At 37.8% G+C, this 19046-nt stretch overlaps 1 protein-coding gene across 2 annotated transcripts in view; it reads right to left on the bottom strand.

Moving 5' to 3' along the window:
* Positions 1–19046, bottom strand: part of RSPH10B (radial spoke head 10 homolog B) — a 53040-nt gene that overhangs the window by 12021 nt on the left and 21973 nt on the right. For both annotated transcript variants that reach the window (XM_020965305.2, XM_020965304.2), the window contains exons 11-16: positions 18215–18404; positions 17139–17253; positions 9346–9425; positions 7744–7892; positions 6418–6525; positions 1954–2088 (exon numbers count right to left, since the gene is read on the bottom strand). In XM_020965305.2, coding sequence (XP_020820964.2) covers positions 1954–2088; positions 6418–6525; positions 7744–7892; positions 9346–9425; positions 17139–17253; positions 18215–18404 — 777 coding nt within the window. The remainder of the gene's footprint in view (positions 1–1953; positions 2089–6417; positions 6526–7743; positions 7893–9345; positions 9426–17138; positions 17254–18214; positions 18405–19046) is intronic.

Genomic DNA, 19046 nt, shown 5'->3' with positions numbered 1-19046 from the left:
TAAATCTTGTGTTATCCTGATTGTGTTTCCACAATACTTGAATTGTTTCTTTCTGGCTGCTTGCAATATTTTTTCCTTGACCTGGGAACTCTGGAATTTGGCTACAATATTCCTAGGAGTTTTCCTTTGAGATCTCTTTCAGGGGGTGATTGGTGGATTCTTTCCATTTCTATTTTGCCCTCTGGTTCTAGAATACCAGGGCCATTTTCCTTGATAATTTCTTAAAAGATGATGTCTAGGCTTTTTTTGATCATGGCTTTCAGATGGTCCAATAATTTTAAAATTATCTCTCCTGGACCTATTTTCCGGGTCAGTTGTTTTTCCAATGAGATATTTCACATTGTCTTCTATTTTTTCATTCTTTTGGTTTGGTTTTACAATGTCTTGATTTCTCATAAGCTTCTCATAGCTTCTATTTGCTCCATTCTATTTTTTTGTTTTGTTTTTTGGGGTTTATTTTACTTTTTGGTGAGGCAATCAGGGTTAAGTGACTTGCCCAGGGTCACATAGCTAGTAAGGGTCAAGTGTTTGAGGCCGGATTTAAACTCAGGTCCTCCTGACTCCAAGGCCAGAGCTTCATCCACTGCACCACCTAGCTGCCCCTCCATTCTAATTTTTAAGGAAGTATTTTCTTCAGTGAGCTTTTGGACGTCCTTTTCCATTTGGCCAATTCTGTTTTTTAAGGCATTCTTCTCATTGGCTTCTGGACTCTTTTGCCATTTGGGTTAGGCTTTTTTTAAGGGTTATTTCTTCAGTATTTTTGGGTCTCCTTTAGCAATGTTGACTTGTTTTTCATGATTTCTTGCATCACTCTCATTTCTCTTCCCAGTTTTCCTCTCTTCCTTACTTGCTTCTCAGAATCCCTTTTGAGCTCTTCCATGGCCTGTGACTGATTCATATTTTTCTTGGGAGCTTTGGATGTAGAAGCTTTGACTCTGTTGTCTTCTTCTGCTTGTATGTTTTGATCTTCTTTGTCACCAAAGAAAGATTCTACAATCTGACTTTTTTTTTTTGCAGTTTGCTCATGTTACCAGTCAATTACTTGAATTTTAAACTCTTTGTTAAGGTAGGGGTCTGCTTCCAGTGTAGAGAGAATGTACTGTCCCAGGCTTTGGGGGTTTTGTACAGCTGTTTTCAGAAATACTTCTAGGGACCTGTAAATTTTCAGTTCATTCAGGGTGGTAAGATCAAGGGCGGTGTTTACTCCAGCCTGTGCTCTGGTCTATGAGTGACCACAAGCACTCTTTTCTGCCTTAGAACTGTGAGGAGGATTCTCTGTTCACTGCCACTACAAGTTCCACCACACCAGCACTCCTCCTCACCCCAGGACCACCACCCAGAACTGTGACCCAGATCCAAGCACAGGCAAGAGTTTTCTGCCTCAGCGTCAGCAAAGAGATCCCTGCAATCCCCTTCTGATCAGCCGCTTGATTGCCCCTCAGTCTGTGGGCCTAGAGCTCTGGAAGCAGCTTCTGCCCTGGGGCTGTGCCAGGACCGGGGCTGAGACTGAGTTTCTCTCTCACCTAGGTCCAACAGATCTTTCCTACTGACCTTCTAAGTTGTGTTTGGCGTTCATGGGTTGAGAAGTCGGGAAACTGCCACAGCTGCCCATGATTCAGTCCCCAGAGGCCTGCTCCAGGTTCGCTGAGGCCTAGTCTTTGCCTGCACGCCCACGCTGAACTGCGCTCCTCTTCCAACCTGGCCCAATAGACCTTTCCAATCCAGGTTGTCTTAGGCTGCAAATTTGTTTCACTCTTTTTGTGAATTCTGCTGCTCTAGAATTTGTTTACAGCCCTTTTGTACAGGTATTTGGAAGGGTTTTGGGGAGAGCTCAAGCAGGTCACTGCTTTTACTCTACCATCTTGGCTCTGCCCTGCCCCCCCCCCCTTTTTAAATCTTTTTTGGGACACAGCCCTAGCTTTACATAGATTTTCATATTTGATTTTTTTTTACCTGCTGTGTGCTGATATATTTGACTGCAGTAAAGTCATCAGCTGTGTGGATTCCTTGCTGTTGCTTATCTGTCTGTGTTGTATCAGAGAAGAGTGCGCAGCCTAACAGAGCTTCAAAGAATTCTAGAAAAACCAGCTGAAATATAAACAAGCACTAATATTATTCATCTTAACAGACACATCTCATCCTGGGGGCTGTTCTTCATTTTGTAGAAAAAATAGCTTAAGGAGAGACCTAATGAGAGATACTCAAGTGCCTGAAGTAAATAACATCTTGTATTAAGTACAGCATTTATGTAACATTGTATTTAGCTGTATAACAAACCAGTGGATCTAAAAATCTGATTATGTTGACATATTTTATTTTAAGCAGATTCTTCTCATGGGAAAAGGACCCTCTTTAAAAGCATTTAGTATTGTATTTCCTTTTTATCCCCCCTGAAGAGTAAAAGGAGAAGCAGCACTTTCCTTTGCAAGCAGAAGACAAGGCTTACACAAAAGAATCAGTTCTTCCTTCCTACTTACAGTTGGCACTACAAAGCCAGACATTCAGGTGAGTTTATCAAAGGCTCAGATGTAAGAGATATGACTAAAGCCGGGGGAGATGACACAGGGCTGCTAGATGGCACAGTGGATAGAGTGCTAGGCCTGGACTCAGGAAGAGTCATCTTCTGGCCTCAGACACTTACTAGGTGTGTGACCCTGGGCAAGTCACTTAACCATTTGCCTCAGTTTCCTCATCTGTCAAATGAACTGGAGAAGGAAATGGCAAATTACTCCAGTATCTTTGCCAGGAGAACCCCAAATGGAGTCACAAAGAGTTGGACACTATTGAAATGACTGAACAACACGACACAGATAGAGCATTGGACTTGAAGTATGGAAGACCTGAGGTTAAATTTTGTCTCAGACACATATTAGCTGTGTGATCTTAGGCAAGTCAGCCTCAGTTTCCTCATCTGTCTCATGGGGCTGATGTGAAAATCAAATAAAAAATATATGCAATACACTTTGATAATGTTCAAATGCAAAATAAGTATTGGCTATCATCATCCTCATCATCATTACCCCATTCTTTATCCCTGCAGTCTTCTACTACTTATAGGTTGAGCACTGATCCACCCACCCATACCTCCAGACTCGGGGACCAATTCTGACCCTTTTTAGAAGAAATACAAGGAGATAAATTGCTTAGTCTTGCTTCTTGGCCTGTCCTAATCATCTAGTCCAAGGGTGGGAAACCTTCAGCCTCAAGGCCGCATGTGTACTGAGTCCAAGTTTTACAGAATAAATTCTTTTATTAAGGAGATTTGTTCTGTGAAGTTTGGATTCAGTCAAAGGGCTGAACTTGAGAACCTAGAGGGCCACGTACGGCCTGGCAAGCTGCAGGTTCCCCATCCCTGATTTAGTCCTATTCCCCAGTAACTGATGTGTGGAAAGAAACAAAAGAAGGGATTTCCTACTCTTGAACTTTAATCTCCATAACTGGTCCAGTGATATTTGCTATCAGACCTCCCTTCAATGTCCACTACCTATTTATTCCACTTCTACCAATCGTCTCCTCTCTCCAACGCCACCCCACCCAGACTTGGGTAGACTATCGATTTTGGACTCCTTTTGGACCTCTGATTTATGATACTTGCCTTTCCTTCTCTTTTCTACTCAAGGTGACTGATGTAGCAAGTTCAGATCTATCTTGGACCCAGTTACTTGAATATTTCAGTCTTAAATGACAGACCCTAACCTTGCTTCCATGTTCCCTAGGAGTCATCCATCCTGAAAGTTCTGCCTATATCTAGGGTTTTGACCTCGCTACGAACCAAGAACCCTCGGCCCAAACTCCACTTCTAATAGACGTCACCCAGGGGCTATAATCTGAGTTGTCCAATTTAACCTCCTTAAACTAGTGGTACCAAAAAACCGCCACAAGTCCCTCCCATCTGTGAAGTTACAGTATTAAAAGGGTTTAGGGGTGGGGAATATAAGTGTACAGCTTGTTATCTGAGATAGGTAAGAAATCTGTTATATAATGCCTTAGAAGAAATCAATTTATTTATTTACCTACTAGGAATCAGGGCCCCTCTAGAGGGCATGGGACACAGGAAGATGTAAATTTTGATAAAGTTACAGAAATGGGAATGGATTTGTGGTTAGGGGAGATGGTGGCTAGTGAAGGGGAAAAAAAAGACTTCCTTATTTTAGATCTTTGTCTAGGGCCAGCCCTGATGATGGAAAGAGAGAAACGTCTTCCTCAGAAAGTCTTATCTATATATCAAAATTCAAACCTTGTTTCCTGAGGATTTTATACAAAATTATAACTATGGGCAGGCTGGTTGAGTAGATCACTGATTTCACTAATATTCACATATCACTTTACATATATTACACATTCATATACGTTATCTCATTTATTACATGTTTACATATATCATCTTATTTAAGCCTCATAACACATCCTGTGAGGAAGATACTATTTTTATCCTCATTTCACAAAGGAGGAAACTGAGGCCTGGAGTAACCTGCCCAGGATCACAGAGCTAGTTTGGGTAGCCAAGGAAGGGTTTGAATCCAGGTCTTTCTGACACCAAGTCCAACACTGTATCCACTCACTACACTAAGCTACTTGCCTCCCTAATTGAATTTGATATCATCATTCTTGGAACTGAAGGATTCACAATTTTTCTTTTTGAGAAGCAAGAGAACAAATCCTATATTTCTTAGTTAAACAACATCATGAAAAGGACACTACTAGTCTCAGGGACAGACGACCTGAGTCCAAGCCCCAGTCCCATTCAACACATATTAGCTGTGGCAAATCACTGGCCTCATCTGGAAAATCTCTACTTAACCACAGAGGAAAGCACTTAAAAAACTAAGCTTAAAGTGCTACAGAAATATGAATGATAATCATTACTATTATTTTCATGGGAGTAGCCTACTTTTTAATTTTCTAACAAAGTATTGTGAGTGTGCAAGCTAGGTGGGCCTGGAGTCAGGAAGACCTGAGTTCAAATCTGGTCTCAGGCACTTACTAGCTGTGTGACCCTGGGCAAGTCACTTAACCCCATTTGCCTCAGTTTCCTCATCTATAAAATGAGCTAGAGAAGGAAGTGGCAAGCCACTCCAGTTTCATTGCCAAGAAAATTCCAAATGGGGTCCCAAAAAATCAGACAAAACTGAAACATGACTTGAAGGTGCTTTCCATGTTGCATTATTTGATCCTTAAAACAATTTTGTGTGGTAGGTACTATCATTATCCTTATTTTGCAAATGAAGAAGCAGAGAGGCTCATAAAATTTAAATGACTTGACCAAGGTCACATATCATCTGAGCTTGGATGGTGTAGTAACTTGATTTGAGTTGTTAAGTATAGAGCTGGAAGAGATATGAGGTCTTCCTAATTTTATGTCCATCACTCTATGCACAATACCAACTAGATGCCTTATTTTACAAATAAAAAAACTAAGTCAGATCATTAGAAGTAGAAGGGACCTTAGCGATTTTCAGGTCCAAATTTCTCATTTTATTGAACTGCAGTCAAGTGAAATGACTTATCTCAAAGTCACAAAGTTAACTTAATGGCTGACCCAGGACTAGAAATAGGATTTCTTGATGTCCAGTCAAGTACCCTTTCCATTATATCACACTGATTCTCACTTGCCCAAGGTCACGGAGCTAGAAACTCCTAAAATTGAAGAGAATTATCATGAATATTTTGGGGAAAAGATACAAATCTATCTCTGTGACACATACATACAACCTTTATTGTGAAGAAACAAGCGAGACATTTATAAAAATCATCTTGGCTAAATGAATTAATATAGAAATAATTATAGTTTTCTATGCTCTTTATTTCATTCATTTTTTATTTCCTTTGATCAGAGATGTTTCATTTTTAATATCCATCTGTATGAGAGGGTTTTTAACCTGGGGTCCAAGAAATTGTTTTTAACAATATTTTGATGACTATTTCAACTGGTTGATAAAAATCAGCTGGTTTCCTTTGTAATCATATATATGTTATTTTATGCATTTAAAACATTATTCTGAGAAGGGGTCTACAGACTTCATCAGACTGCCCAAAGGGCCCATAACACCCACCAAAAAAGGTTAAGAACTCCTGACCAAGAGTAAGGCATCTGGCCATGCAGAGCTGGCCTCAACACCAGAAGGCCTGGCTCACATCCTACAGCTGACACATACTGACCATGTGACCAAGAGCAAGTCATTTAACCTCTCACCATCCTAGACAATTCTTTCAGATATAAACTGTAAGACATCGTTAGGAGTCTCTTCACTTTCATCAGCCTACCCTGATGAAATGCTGACCATTCATCTATGCTTTCCCAATTCAATCACAGATCTACTTTCACCTTTTATCATTGTTATTTTTCAATCAACTCTTGATTAAAGTACACTTTATTACAGACAAAAAGTTGTGTCATTGTGGTTCTTCCCTGCTTACCTCCAGTTCAAAGTTGCTATCAATTCCATCATGCATGAAAGGACTATCTTCTGCTATGATTTCCACAAATTTTGTTGCTGTTAAATTTTTAGTTATTATTTTAAAATCCTGTAGGAACAAATAATCAAATACCATCTGTGTAAGCATAAATATATAAAACATAAGTAGCTTTTAAAATACACATACATAAAAACATTTACGTGAATATAAATTATAAACATCTTTAAATTTGCAACCTTAATATGAAAATATATAAATTGAATACTCTTACTATTTTTTTATAATTTTAGATTTAAAAAACTATTTCTAAAATATAAGAAAAAATTTAAAAAATTTCTTAGTCATTTCATCCAGCTTCAGTGGGTTTAAAAATCACCTCCACATGTCCAACTCTTTTCTCTCTTGAGTTCTAGTTCGGCATCTCCAGCTTCTTGTCTTTACTTTTTTTTTTTTGTCCCAGGGGTATCTTTAACTCAACATGTCCAAACCTGAACTAATTTTCTTTCTACCTTAACCCACATCTCCTCTTAACGTCCTTATTTCTGTTAAGGGTACTATACACTCTCCAGTCACCCAGATTTGCAGCCAAGTAGTCATCTTTGACTCTTCAGTCTCCCTCACTGTCACTCCCTCAGCTTCTCCCACATCTGGCCTCTTCCCTCCACTCACAGGGCCATCACCTTGGTTCAAATCCTCATTACATCTTGCTTGGACTACTGCAATAATTCTCTAATTGGTCTGTCCCTCTCCAATCCATCCTCCACTTAGTAGACAACTGATATCAAGTTTCAGTGATTCTCTATTGTCTCCAAGATAAAATACAATTTCCTCTTTTTGACATTTAAAGTCCTTCCCACTCTCGTTCTAAACTTATCATCCTAAACTGAACTCCCCATCATACACTGTATGCTCCAATCAAAATCAAGGACTTGCTGTTCTTGGCACATGCTATTCAAGCTTCTAGTCATATGCCTGGGATCCTCTCTATCCTCACCTCTGCCTCTTGGAATTAATCTTAGCTTCCTCCAATGTTCAAATTAAATGCTATCTCCTACAGAAGGTCCTTCTCTTCAGCTGTTAATTAACTCTGTCCTCTGAAATGAGTTGGTTGGCATGGGAAATAATACTTAATAAATGCTTGTTGAATTAAATTGCTTTCCCATTCCTCCAAGAGACCCATTCAATATCTAGTGATCACGAAAGCCCATCACAGTGAGTTCCTTTATTATTTTTTCCCTATCATTCTAGAAAATTTTGTCCTTTCTTTTATCCAAACTTAAACAACTAAGCATGCAAATTAAGTATGAAAGTTTCAAAAGTGATTACCTTCAACATCCAGAGGAAGTATCTGGTCTTCATTATTAGCTCATGAGGGGGATTAATGTTTGGTCTACAGTAAGCTAAATAAATCTCCCAACATTTGTCTATATAATTCATTGCATAGACAGTCCGCTGTTGGTCACAGAAGAAATTGCCTAAGAAAATAAAAGGGAAAATTGAGGCATTCAAATACAATTATGTATAGCAGTCTGAGGGATTCCCACCCACTTCCACCTGCAATTTTGAGCAACTGAAAAAACAAAGAATAACTTTGTCAGGATATGTATGGTGGTGAGGAAAGTGTTGGTACCCAGGGGACTGAAGGTTGGTATGAGATTTGAATGTGGGAGGGGGTGCTGGGAGCAAGAGCGAGGTCACATGGAGGAAAGAAGGAACTGGGAGATTTTTCAAATTTATTTTTATTTATTTATTTTTGCTGTTCTCATCTTGCAATTGAACACAGCAGTAAAAGATTCTAGGACTTTACATTATTGTCCCGAGGAACTGGGAACAGGCTCCCAACCCGGGAGAAGTGTCAGGAACAAGAGGGATATGACACCCTGGGGGCCCTGACCTTCCACCCCGAGCTGCAGGGAGAAGGCTTAAATGGGAAGGAGGGAGCAACTAATACGTCCCTCACAAACTCTTTTCTCTCCTCTAACACTGTCACCACCAGGTGGCAAACTCATGCCTAGACTATTGAAAAAGCCTTCCTGCCAAGTCTCTCCCTACTCCAATCCATCTACTCAATTGTCAGAATGATCTTCCTAATGCACAGGTCTGACCATGTCAAACCCCGCCCCCCCCCCAACAAACACCAGTGGCTCCCTATCGCCTCCAGGATCAAATATCAAATTCTCTGTTTTGTGTTCAAAAGTCCTTTATAACCTGCCCCCTCCCCAACACCTGCTGGTCTTACACTTTACCCCCTCCCCTGACCATGTACTCTGAGATCCAGTGACACTGGTCTCCTTGCTGTTCCACAGGCTCCTTCACTGGCTGTCTCTCATGCTTGGAATTCTTTGTCTTCTCATTTCTATCTGGCTTTTTTCAAGAACCATTTTGAAAATCTTACCTTCTCTAGGAAGTCTTTCCTGATTCTCCTTAATTCTAGCTATAGCTTGTGTGTCCATAGTTGTTTGAATGTGGTCTGCCCTGTTAGACTGAGCTCCTTGAGAGTAAGAACTGTCTTTTCCCTTGTTTGAATCCCTTAGTTCGTATTAGGCACTTAACAAATGTTTATTGACCTACAATGGGGCTTTACAAATAACTGTGCCATTAATGGTTGCCCTTAAATTATTTATAAATATCTGAGCCCAAAATGATAACCATCCTCTGGTTACCATTTTGTTTCCCCTTCCCACTTTTTTGTGTGTGCAAAACTCTATTCTAGAATAATGACAAACTGCATGTCTACAAATCAAGGAATTAGTTTCAGCTTTCTGGGTGGTTCTACACATGTATGTCCCAGGTTTCTTGACTAAGGAAGAGAGTAAGAAGATCTCCTAGAATAGACCTGACCCTACCTGTCACATCTCCAACACAAGGGTGGTGGTTATATTCAGCAGAGATTATATGTTTTCTATGTTATCTGACAATTTTGCTTACCTTTTATCTGACACGCATTGGGGGCAATATTATCAGTCATCATTTTTGAAAAACACATGAAGAGGGATGGACGTCCATTTCTGTGATTTAAAAAATCGCAGGTAACATTTTGCTATGAGAAAACCATGATGGAAATCTAGTTTAAGGATAAACATCTAGCTGTGACTCCATCTGAATAAAACTTTCCAAAATCATTTGCAACGTACAGATTAACTTAAAAGGGTTTCAGAGTTTGGACCTTCTATCTAAAGCCTTTGTTACTAACAGAAATAGAATATTCTTTCTATTTCTTTCTGTGAATAGAAGCCACTTGGAAAAGCAGTAGGGTTTCTGCTCAAAAGAGGTCAAAAACAGAAAGGGCCCACAGATACCAAAATAAATACGCTTTTTAGCTTTTTTTTGTGGTAACAAAGAAATGGAGACAGATGGGTGCTCCTTGATTGGAGAATGGTTAATTAAATAGTGATGCATGAATCTGATGGAATATTGTTCTAGTATAAAAAGTATGAAGAAAAGAGAAAAATATGGGAAGACAAATGAATGATGCAGAATTAGTTAAGCAGAATAAGGAAAACTGCACAATGATCACAACAATACAAACAGAAAGAACAAAATCCCAGACTGAACAGTGGTCTCAGTAATGACGAAGCTAAGGGGCAACCAGATGTCACAGTGGATGAAATGTCTGGCCCAGAGTCAGGAAGACCTGAGTTTAAATCTGGCCTTATACACTTACTAGCTGTGTGACCCTGGGCAAGTCACTTAAATGCTGTATACCTCAATTTCTTCATCTGTTAAATGAGGGTAACAATAACACCTACCTCTCAGGTTTGTTGTAAGGATCAAATCGCAAGCCAGTACTCTTTCCACTGACCCAGGACACCTCCCTTGGTTTTGCTGAACTGCTTCCCACCCCCACACCTATTTTTCTTTCTTCTTGCAACAAAACAAAACTTTGTTTCCAGAGATAGCTGGCTTTGTAGGGGAAAGGAGAGGAATACATTTGGAAGTGAAGGTAATGTGCAAATAAAAGATATCAAAATGATGCAAAAATATTTGAAGTGGGAAAAATAAAACCTAACTTATGTTTTTCTTAATTAATCTAAAATTTTTTTTAAAAAAAACACCAACAAATTAAAGGCAGTACAGGAAAGAAGAAAATAGAAAAATTGTAACCAAAATAGTGGTATTTCTGCTTCTGTCTTACCCATTTATGTGACAGTTCTTATGACACTTGAATTTAGAAGCAATGTCTACTTGAGAATTACCACCAAAGGCATATGATATGTTTGAGAAATACAAGATTGGAAAATTTGTGGGGAAAAGGATCATTATTCAACAAAACTTCAGGACAATTGAACAATTGTATAGCTAAAAAAAAATGGGGAAGGATTTTATTCCTGTTTCATTCTGTAGATTAACTGGGATCATTGATTTAGAAGTGTAAGGACCCCAACAGTCAGTGAGTCCAGCTCTCACTCCACCTCTTTTACAGATGAGAAAACTGAGACTCAGAAAGGCTAAGAGACTTGCCCAAGGATGTGCAGGTAGTTAATGGCAAAGCCAAGATTTGAACTGAGGTCTTATGGCTCCAAATCAAGAGTTTTTCACACTACACCATGTTTTTCTAAATCCCAAGCAGATTAATGAGCTATTTTTTAATGAAAGAATGGGAAAATGAAATATTAATACAATTGGGGAAATGAGGAAGATTCTGATGCATCAACAAATAGAAACTGAGGGAGCCAAAACTGATGGAGTTGATCATATAAAAATAGTTTTTGTACCAGAAAAGAAAAAAAAAAGAAGCACACTGGGAAAAAAAAAAAACCTTTCACAATAAACATCTGATGAAAACCTGATATCCAAAATGTATAAGAAAGTGACATAAGTTTATAAAAAATTAAGTCAATGGCCCAATGGATAAATAGGCAGTTCTCAAAGGAAGAAAGACACATTTTCATTAATTACATGGAAAAATTGTGCAAACTGTCAGAGAAATAGAAATTAAAACAACTTTGAGCTCTCACCTAACATCAAATTACTAGAGATAGTTTTAAAAAAAGAACAAAATCCAAATTAGTGAGGCTGGGGGGGGTGGCCAGGTGGCACCATGGTTAGAGCACTGGCCCTGACGTCAGGAGGACCTGAGTTTAAATCCGGCCTCAGACCAAACACTTGATGCTTACTAGCTGTGTGACCCTGGACAAGTCACTTAACCCCAATTGCCTAAAAACAAACAAAAAAAACCTCCCCAAATTAGTGAGGCTGTGAAGAAACACATATGGAGAAAGTATACCATTAAACTACTGATAGAACTATATATTGGTACAGTCTTTTTGGAAAGCAATATGAAAGCAGATAATAAGCTAAAAAAAAAAAACCATACATATTCTTTGACCTAGTGTTCCTGCTACCAGGACACCAAATGATGTTATTTAAAAGACAAAAAGGACCTACCTATACAAAAAATATTTACAGAACTTTGTTTATAATAGCAAAAAACTAAAAATGATATATACATTCAACAATTGAGATTTCCACAGACAAAACTGAGCCAAGACCAAAAACCAGCACCCTCACAACAGACCAGAGTCAGTGTGAGGAGAGGGTAAAGAATCCTCCTCTATCCTGGAAACTGGAGGCATATTAAAGTTACTTGTGGTCTCTCTCACCCACATGACTTAAGAGGAAGGTATAGTTCCTTATCCCTGATTTCCTGGTTTCAGCCAATCAATGACACATGGCTACATGGTGGAACTCTAGAACTCCCACCTATGGGAGGACTATTTAGAGTTTATAAAACCTGCACCTTAAAGAGAAAAAGAATTATTGGATTAAGGATCTAGAAAGATCTAGAAAAATAGCAAGAGTCTGTTTAAAACAGAGAAATAAAAACCTAGACTTTGTCCTCTCCTAGTACAAGTTATTCAGAGGATATAGGTCCAATGGGAAAAAGGATACCTCTCTTGTAACCCCATAAAGCTGGAGACTTATATGGGTCCCTGGGGTGAAGGTGGGATTCCCTGGAAAGAAGAGAAATGTATCAAGTGTTTATGGGCTACTTTTGAGTACTTTATGTTGTTTTATATTTCCTTTAGGATGACAGAAAGGCTATCCATTACATAATATGCCCTGATACCCTGAGTACTTGTATAGGAACTGGAAACTCTTTTACCCACATCTATGCAAACTTACTTATAAACTAGAAAATTCTGAGCGGGAGCAAAATAAGCCAAATTGTTTGGGTGAGGAATAAGCCCCCAAGATTGCTGATATTCTTCATGTAAGTTCAGAACCTGGGGTTTAGGGACATAGGTAATATAATAAATGAATAAATGAATGAATGAATCAGTAAATAAATAGATAATATCCCCTTCACAATCTAATACCATATCCATGTATGTCATGATGGGGAGATGAGCAATGATAGGGTAAAGGAATGCCAGGAATGATGATGTACAGTGAAGACTCTATGAGTCCTGAGTATTGGCCTGGCAGGAGTCCTGAAGTATTGGCCAACTGGGTTCTGGTGCCACCACTAATACAGTCAGTACCCCAGCCAGTATGACAAAACTTCCTATGAATCTAAGAAAGCCAGGGCAACCGAGTTGCAGACTGGTACTACTTGAAATTGTTGTTTGATATGGCTTGACAGTGAGGACATGTAAGTGGTACTCCTTAGTGTTTTGGTACCACAAGATGGAAAGATATATTGAAATAAACGAGAAATACCAATATCCTACTTGCTGGAGATGCCTTAATACAAATGGTACTGACCAGTAAAGCATGCAAAACAGAAGTGCATAACAAATAGACTGAAGACACAAATACTTTCATTACGTGCCAATATCTTCTCCTAGCAAAACTGGAAACAGATCTCACCAATGATAAGCAACAGCTTCATGCTACTTTTTGTCAATGGTATCCTTAGCTCCAAGTCACACATCAATGTATTACTGACCAATGCAGGGACAATCATAAAAATTAAATTTATCTCCAACCCTAGATTAGACGAGGTAAGAGAAAAAATCAAGGTACCAATAACATTTGAAGAGGAAAAAGTTGATCATTAGGTCATTTAAAATCTTCACTCAGTGGAAACTCCAGAAATTATATGTAATAATGACATGGCTAACAAAACAACACTGAAGTCTCTAATGATTTTGAAAAAGAAACAGGCATACTTGATTGGAATTCTGAAAAGTCTTTTTTAAAGTAGGACAGCATGGATCTAACTAGCAGATCTAAAAGGGATAATTCAAAAAAGTTGATATCTACTATATCTATCATGAATGAATGCATTCTCCCGTGCTAACAGAAAATGTATAAAAAAATAAAATAAAATGTCATGGCAGCCCCTGCCGTGGTAATAGCTACAGGTAGAAAGGTGGAGTTCTCAGGGACTATTCCTAAAACTAGGCATCAGATACTATCATAGCAAAGTATTTGGGGAGAATTATTGAAGATCTTCAGAAAGGCACTGGGAGATTACAGCAACACCCAGCTGGTTTATACAGTAGACAATTTGAATATTCTATTACCCATTAAACACAAGAAAAAGAAACATGCAGAAAAGAATCCAGAAAACAAGACACATCAGAATTTCTAGATTCCCTTAGTCAACAAGCAAAAGCAAAAGTTTAAAGATTAAGGCAATATTTTTTTTAAAATCCATAAGTGGTGCAAATGTTCACTTTACTCCACTTAAAAGTAACTACCTTTGTTAGATAAGAATATTTCTTAATTGAATCAGTCAGAATATGGTGTGAATAAGGAAGGCCTACATATTTTGAATCAAAGCCATTTCAATTAAGTGCAATAGAAAGTGTGTTCAAATTGCGGGAGGGACTTGATCACATCCTGAGGAGCCTGTATAAAAGCAGGAGAAATTGAGAACCAGAGAGAGATTTCTAGGGTCTGAGAATGGAAAGGAAGGAGTCATAAAGAGCTGAGCCAGAAAGAATTGGTAGTATAAGGCAACCAATGAAAGGAGAAAGAGAAAATAGTACTGAGCTGTGGAAAAGAAGGAAATAGTAAAGTGGTATAGGTGGATAAGACCCATAATTATTGACTCAACTGCTTTTCAGGTGTCCCAATTACTAGCAAGGCACTTTAGCAGCTCCCTCTCAGATGTAAGCCTGCTTCCACCTTTCCTAGCAGAAGGTATCATATATATCTATTGCAAAAGGAGGTACCCTTTTTCTTCTTTTTTTTTAAATGTTATTTAATAGTTCGTTTTTTCCCAATTACGTGTAAAAACAATTTTAATATTCTTCTTTCAAATTTTGAGTTCCAAATTCTCTTCCCCTCCCCCCATTAAAAAGGCAAGCAATTTGACATAAGTTATACATGTGTAGTGATGCAAAACACATTTAAAAAGGGGTACTCTTAAAGGATCACATTTATATCACTAAATGACCTGCTTCATAACACATACTCTGCCTTTGTTATTACTGTAAAACCTTTGACTCAATTTTGTATTCATGGCTTATTCGTGTACTATGAATAAACAAAATAAACCCAAGTATAGTGAGAATACTGGAACATTTGATGCCCATATAGAAAACTTTTCTTTATCTAAAATGAGTCTCAACACAAAAATGTTGAGAAAAATTCGTATAAAATAGGTTTTTTCAGGAAGACACTTCAAACCCATTATTTTTCCTAACCTTAAATCCCTTATTGTTTCTGGTTTCCATATTAAAGAAGAAGTTGAATCAACACATCCTATTAACAACTTCACGAATATGGATGACTTCAAACTAGATAGCCCTACTGAAAAACAAATTAAATAGCTCCTTTTTCTTGTGGAATATTTCTCCGTTGATATGAAATCATTTGAACTCAATAAATATATCCTTAAAGTATGCCAAGGCAGTCTCTGAATTTGAATCCAGATTTCATATTGAATCTGGAAGAAGGCGAAATCATCAAATATCTTAAATCCTCCAGGCAAAACACAAGATATCAAGGATAAAGATATAGCTGAATACTTTAAGAGACTTATTGGCATTCTGAAACTAAAGCTGAATGGCAGGAACATGTTTGGGGCAATTAACACCAGTCTAATGTGCCCATTTGGAATTATAAAATGGATCATGACAGATTTGGAAAATAATCTGACAAAAACCCATACTACAGTAATAAAACATAGAGCACATCACCTTAAGGCAGCTATAAATAGATTAATACTTCCGAACAAAAAGGGAGAAAGGAGACTGACAGATATTCTTAGAACACATGACAAATAAGTAAAAAACCTACAGAAATACTTTTGGAATAAGCAGATATCACTTCACCAAACTATAGTAAAGGTTGTTGACAGGTATACATCATTGGATTTACCAAATGTAACCGAAAGTAGCTTGACTATAAAGTCTACAAATAACTAACATTCAAGACTGGGATCAAAAAAGTCTTCCAAAGGCAACATCTGTATGGTCTCAACCAACAATAGGTCAAAACAAAGAAATGTTGACAAATGACTGAGTCATGCAGATTTGTTGGTGAAAACAAAGGGGTTTATGATGACAATTTAGAAACAGGTAACAGAAACAGACAATTGAGAATGGCAATTTAGAAACAGGTCATTGCCACCAGAAATTACCCAAGGATTATCCTTATGAAGCCTGGATTTAGTGATCCATGTAGAATTTACATGGTTCTCAAGTGCGGCCTGTTGACTGAACCTAAACTTCAAAGAACAAATCCCCTTAATAAAATGATTTGTTCTGTAAAACTTGGACTCAGTCAAAAGGCTGCACCCAAGGACCTAGAAGGTCATATGTGGTATCAAGGCCACAGGTTCCCCACTCCTGAATTGTAGATTATACAAGGAAACAGTGGAGACAGTATAACACATCACTTCAGGCTGAAAAGTTTAGCACCTAACAAATACCTACCAATACATAACCCGGTGGCTAGGATTATATATCATAAGTTCACTATCTTTCAGACTGACAGAGCACAAATCTCCACACCATAAATATAGATTTCCAGATTCCTGGAGAACTCAATCAATAAGATTGGAATTGGGCCAGTATCACAGACTGAACTGTTGCGGACATAACATTGATTCATAAAAACTTAAGAATAATGTTTTTAACAGATGATTTGTTGTGAGGATCAAATCAGATCAAATGAGATAACATGTGAAGTGCCATGCAAATCTTACAGCATATTATTATTGTTGTTATTATTCCTGCTACATAATCTTTAAGCCATATGGAAGAAAAAGCTTTCAAAGTACAGAGAACCTACATGAGATCAAAATCATGTGGGAACAAGACAAGGTAAAAATCATCCTCCTTGTCCTGACTGCTACTGGAGTTATCCTGAAGATGCTCTCAGTGATCCTACAGAGCCTGAGGTTACATCCTAATACTTTTATTCAACTCCAAAATAACAGTTATTTGATCCACCTGTGCAAGAGTCCAGAGATTCCCAAATTTCACCAATCAATATCAGCGACTTGGCCCAGGACAGTTTTTATCTGAACCTCATCAAAAAAGTGAGACAAGTGAGATGAGATGACAATAACTAAAACAACAACAATAACAGCCACAACAATAACAGTAACAAAAATTTTAAAATAAACACCAGATCTGAAAGGGATACAAGTGAGTTAGGATACTTTGTATCATCTTGTTTAAAATGATCTACAGATTTTTAGAAAGGATAAAAAATCTGGAGTTTATGGATTTATGTAGGAGCTCTCAAAAATGTATCTATTTTTAACATTTTTACTAAGTTTGTGATAAAAAAATACAAAAAAGAAGAGAAACACTTACTTGTAATCTTTGTGATAAATGTGGTATGCTATTTGTAAGAGATAATTCAAAAACGTTCTCAGTAGCAAAGTGGTAAAGGGGGAGTGAATTTCTTCAACTGAAATATTATTATTATCTAAAATAAGAAAAGCAAGTTAGGGGAAAACTTAGCAATGTTGCAACAAGCTATGTGAGGGCTCTTGTTTCCAACTTATCTGTCCCTGCAGCAGTATTCAAAGAAAAATCAAATGAAGTCATTTCTCTGAGTAAATACTGAGTCAGTAACAAGGTGTTATAACAAAGACTGACTAGTTCAGTAAAGATTGTTCAGCTTTTTCGTCTCTATTGTGCTTAATCCAGGGCTATCCCAGTTAGATAAATATTTGATCATTTACAAGGGAATACGCTAAGTCAGCAACACCGGTTGGAACAGGGAAACCTTGAAAAACTTCCTAATGTGCAAATCATGGCCCAACTTGGGTTCCAACTCCACCAAGAAGCCTTTCCTGGCTACTCAGTGACTTATCTCTTTGTTGAACCATGTGCAGTCTGTGCAGCAAAATGTTGCATTTAATTATATAATATGTCATTTTGCTCACTGCCATGTCAACGTGTACTTGCCATGTCATGTGCTTCAGTACATGTTTCTATCCACCATGCTACCACAGAGAGCCGGACGTGGAGTCAGAAAGATCTGAGTTCAGGTCCTGCCTCAGGTGCTAGCTGTGTGACTTTGGGCAAGTCATTTAACTGCCGTCTGCCTTGGTTTCCTCATCTATAAATTGGGGATAAAAATAGCGCCTACTTTCCAGGGTTGTAAGGATAAGATAATATTTGTAAACTGCTTTGCAAATCTTAAAACATTACATAAATGCTAGCTATTATTATTATCACTACTGGTCTTTGTCTCTCCAATTGTATTCTAAATTCTTTAAGGCCAGAGATCACTGTATTTCTATAACCTGCCACCCACATAGTACTCCTAAGCAGCCACTCAGTAAATACTCAAAGGAGGACTAATTGATTCCAAGGTTACACCATATTATACCTTAATTTTATTACTTTGAATAAAAAAACCAAAAGGCATGAGTACTAACCACTTAGTACCCTGTCCATATCAGCAAGAGTTATTTTACAGTGATGAAGTTTGCAATCCTTTAAAAATCTCCAGAACTGAAGCTTTGTCATCAGGAAAGTGTTGTCAAGAGAATGATCACATCCTAGGCTGCTGTAAAAGCTATAGATTCTTCTTAATTCTGAAATATTTCTCAAAACAGCAAATTCTGCCTGAAGGGGAGAAAATGAAACCTGTCTCAGCCTTACTTTAATAACAGTAGCATTATCAAACTTACCCTTCTTTCTAAGCCAACTTAAAAAAGCAACCAAGTCAAGTTAACAAGAATTATTAGGGTGCTTGCATTATATCAGGCACTGTGCTAAAAGCTGGGGATACAAATGCAAGCAAAAAGAAAGACGGTCACTGGCCTCAAAGAGCTTATATTCTAAAGGGCCAAGACAACATATAAAAGGTGGATAGATAAACCATACTGTTATCTACAGGGCAGACTTCAAGTTTCAAATTGGTGCATGATATCACATGATCACAACACCCAAAATATTCTGTTAAATATGAGGGTAACTTCTTCCTAGGGAAATAAAAATTCTTTATCATAGTAATTTTTTATAAAGACATAGAATAAAGAACAGCTTAAAGGTAATTAAAATGAGAAAACTGTTTTAATTTGATTCATTTTAGTGGTCCTTGTAGTAAGACACCATTAATGTACAAGATAACTATCATTGATATCTTCCAACGATAGAATAATGTCATAAAATACCCTGAAATGCTGAACAATCAGGATGTTAATAAAGTTCGCAACATCAAAAGCAGATCCAAGACAATAAAGCTTGACTATAAATGAAATGCCA

The sequence above is a fragment of the Phascolarctos cinereus genome, unplaced genomic scaffold (assembly GCF_003287225.1).
Source record: "Phascolarctos cinereus isolate Bilbo 61053 unplaced genomic scaffold, phaCin_HiC Scaffold_4;HRSCAF=312, whole genome shotgun sequence".
NCBI lineage: Eukaryota > Metazoa > Chordata > Mammalia > Diprotodontia > Phascolarctidae > Phascolarctos > Phascolarctos cinereus.
Note: the sequence above shows the minus strand (reverse complement) of the source record. Positions and strands in the feature narration are given on the sequence as shown.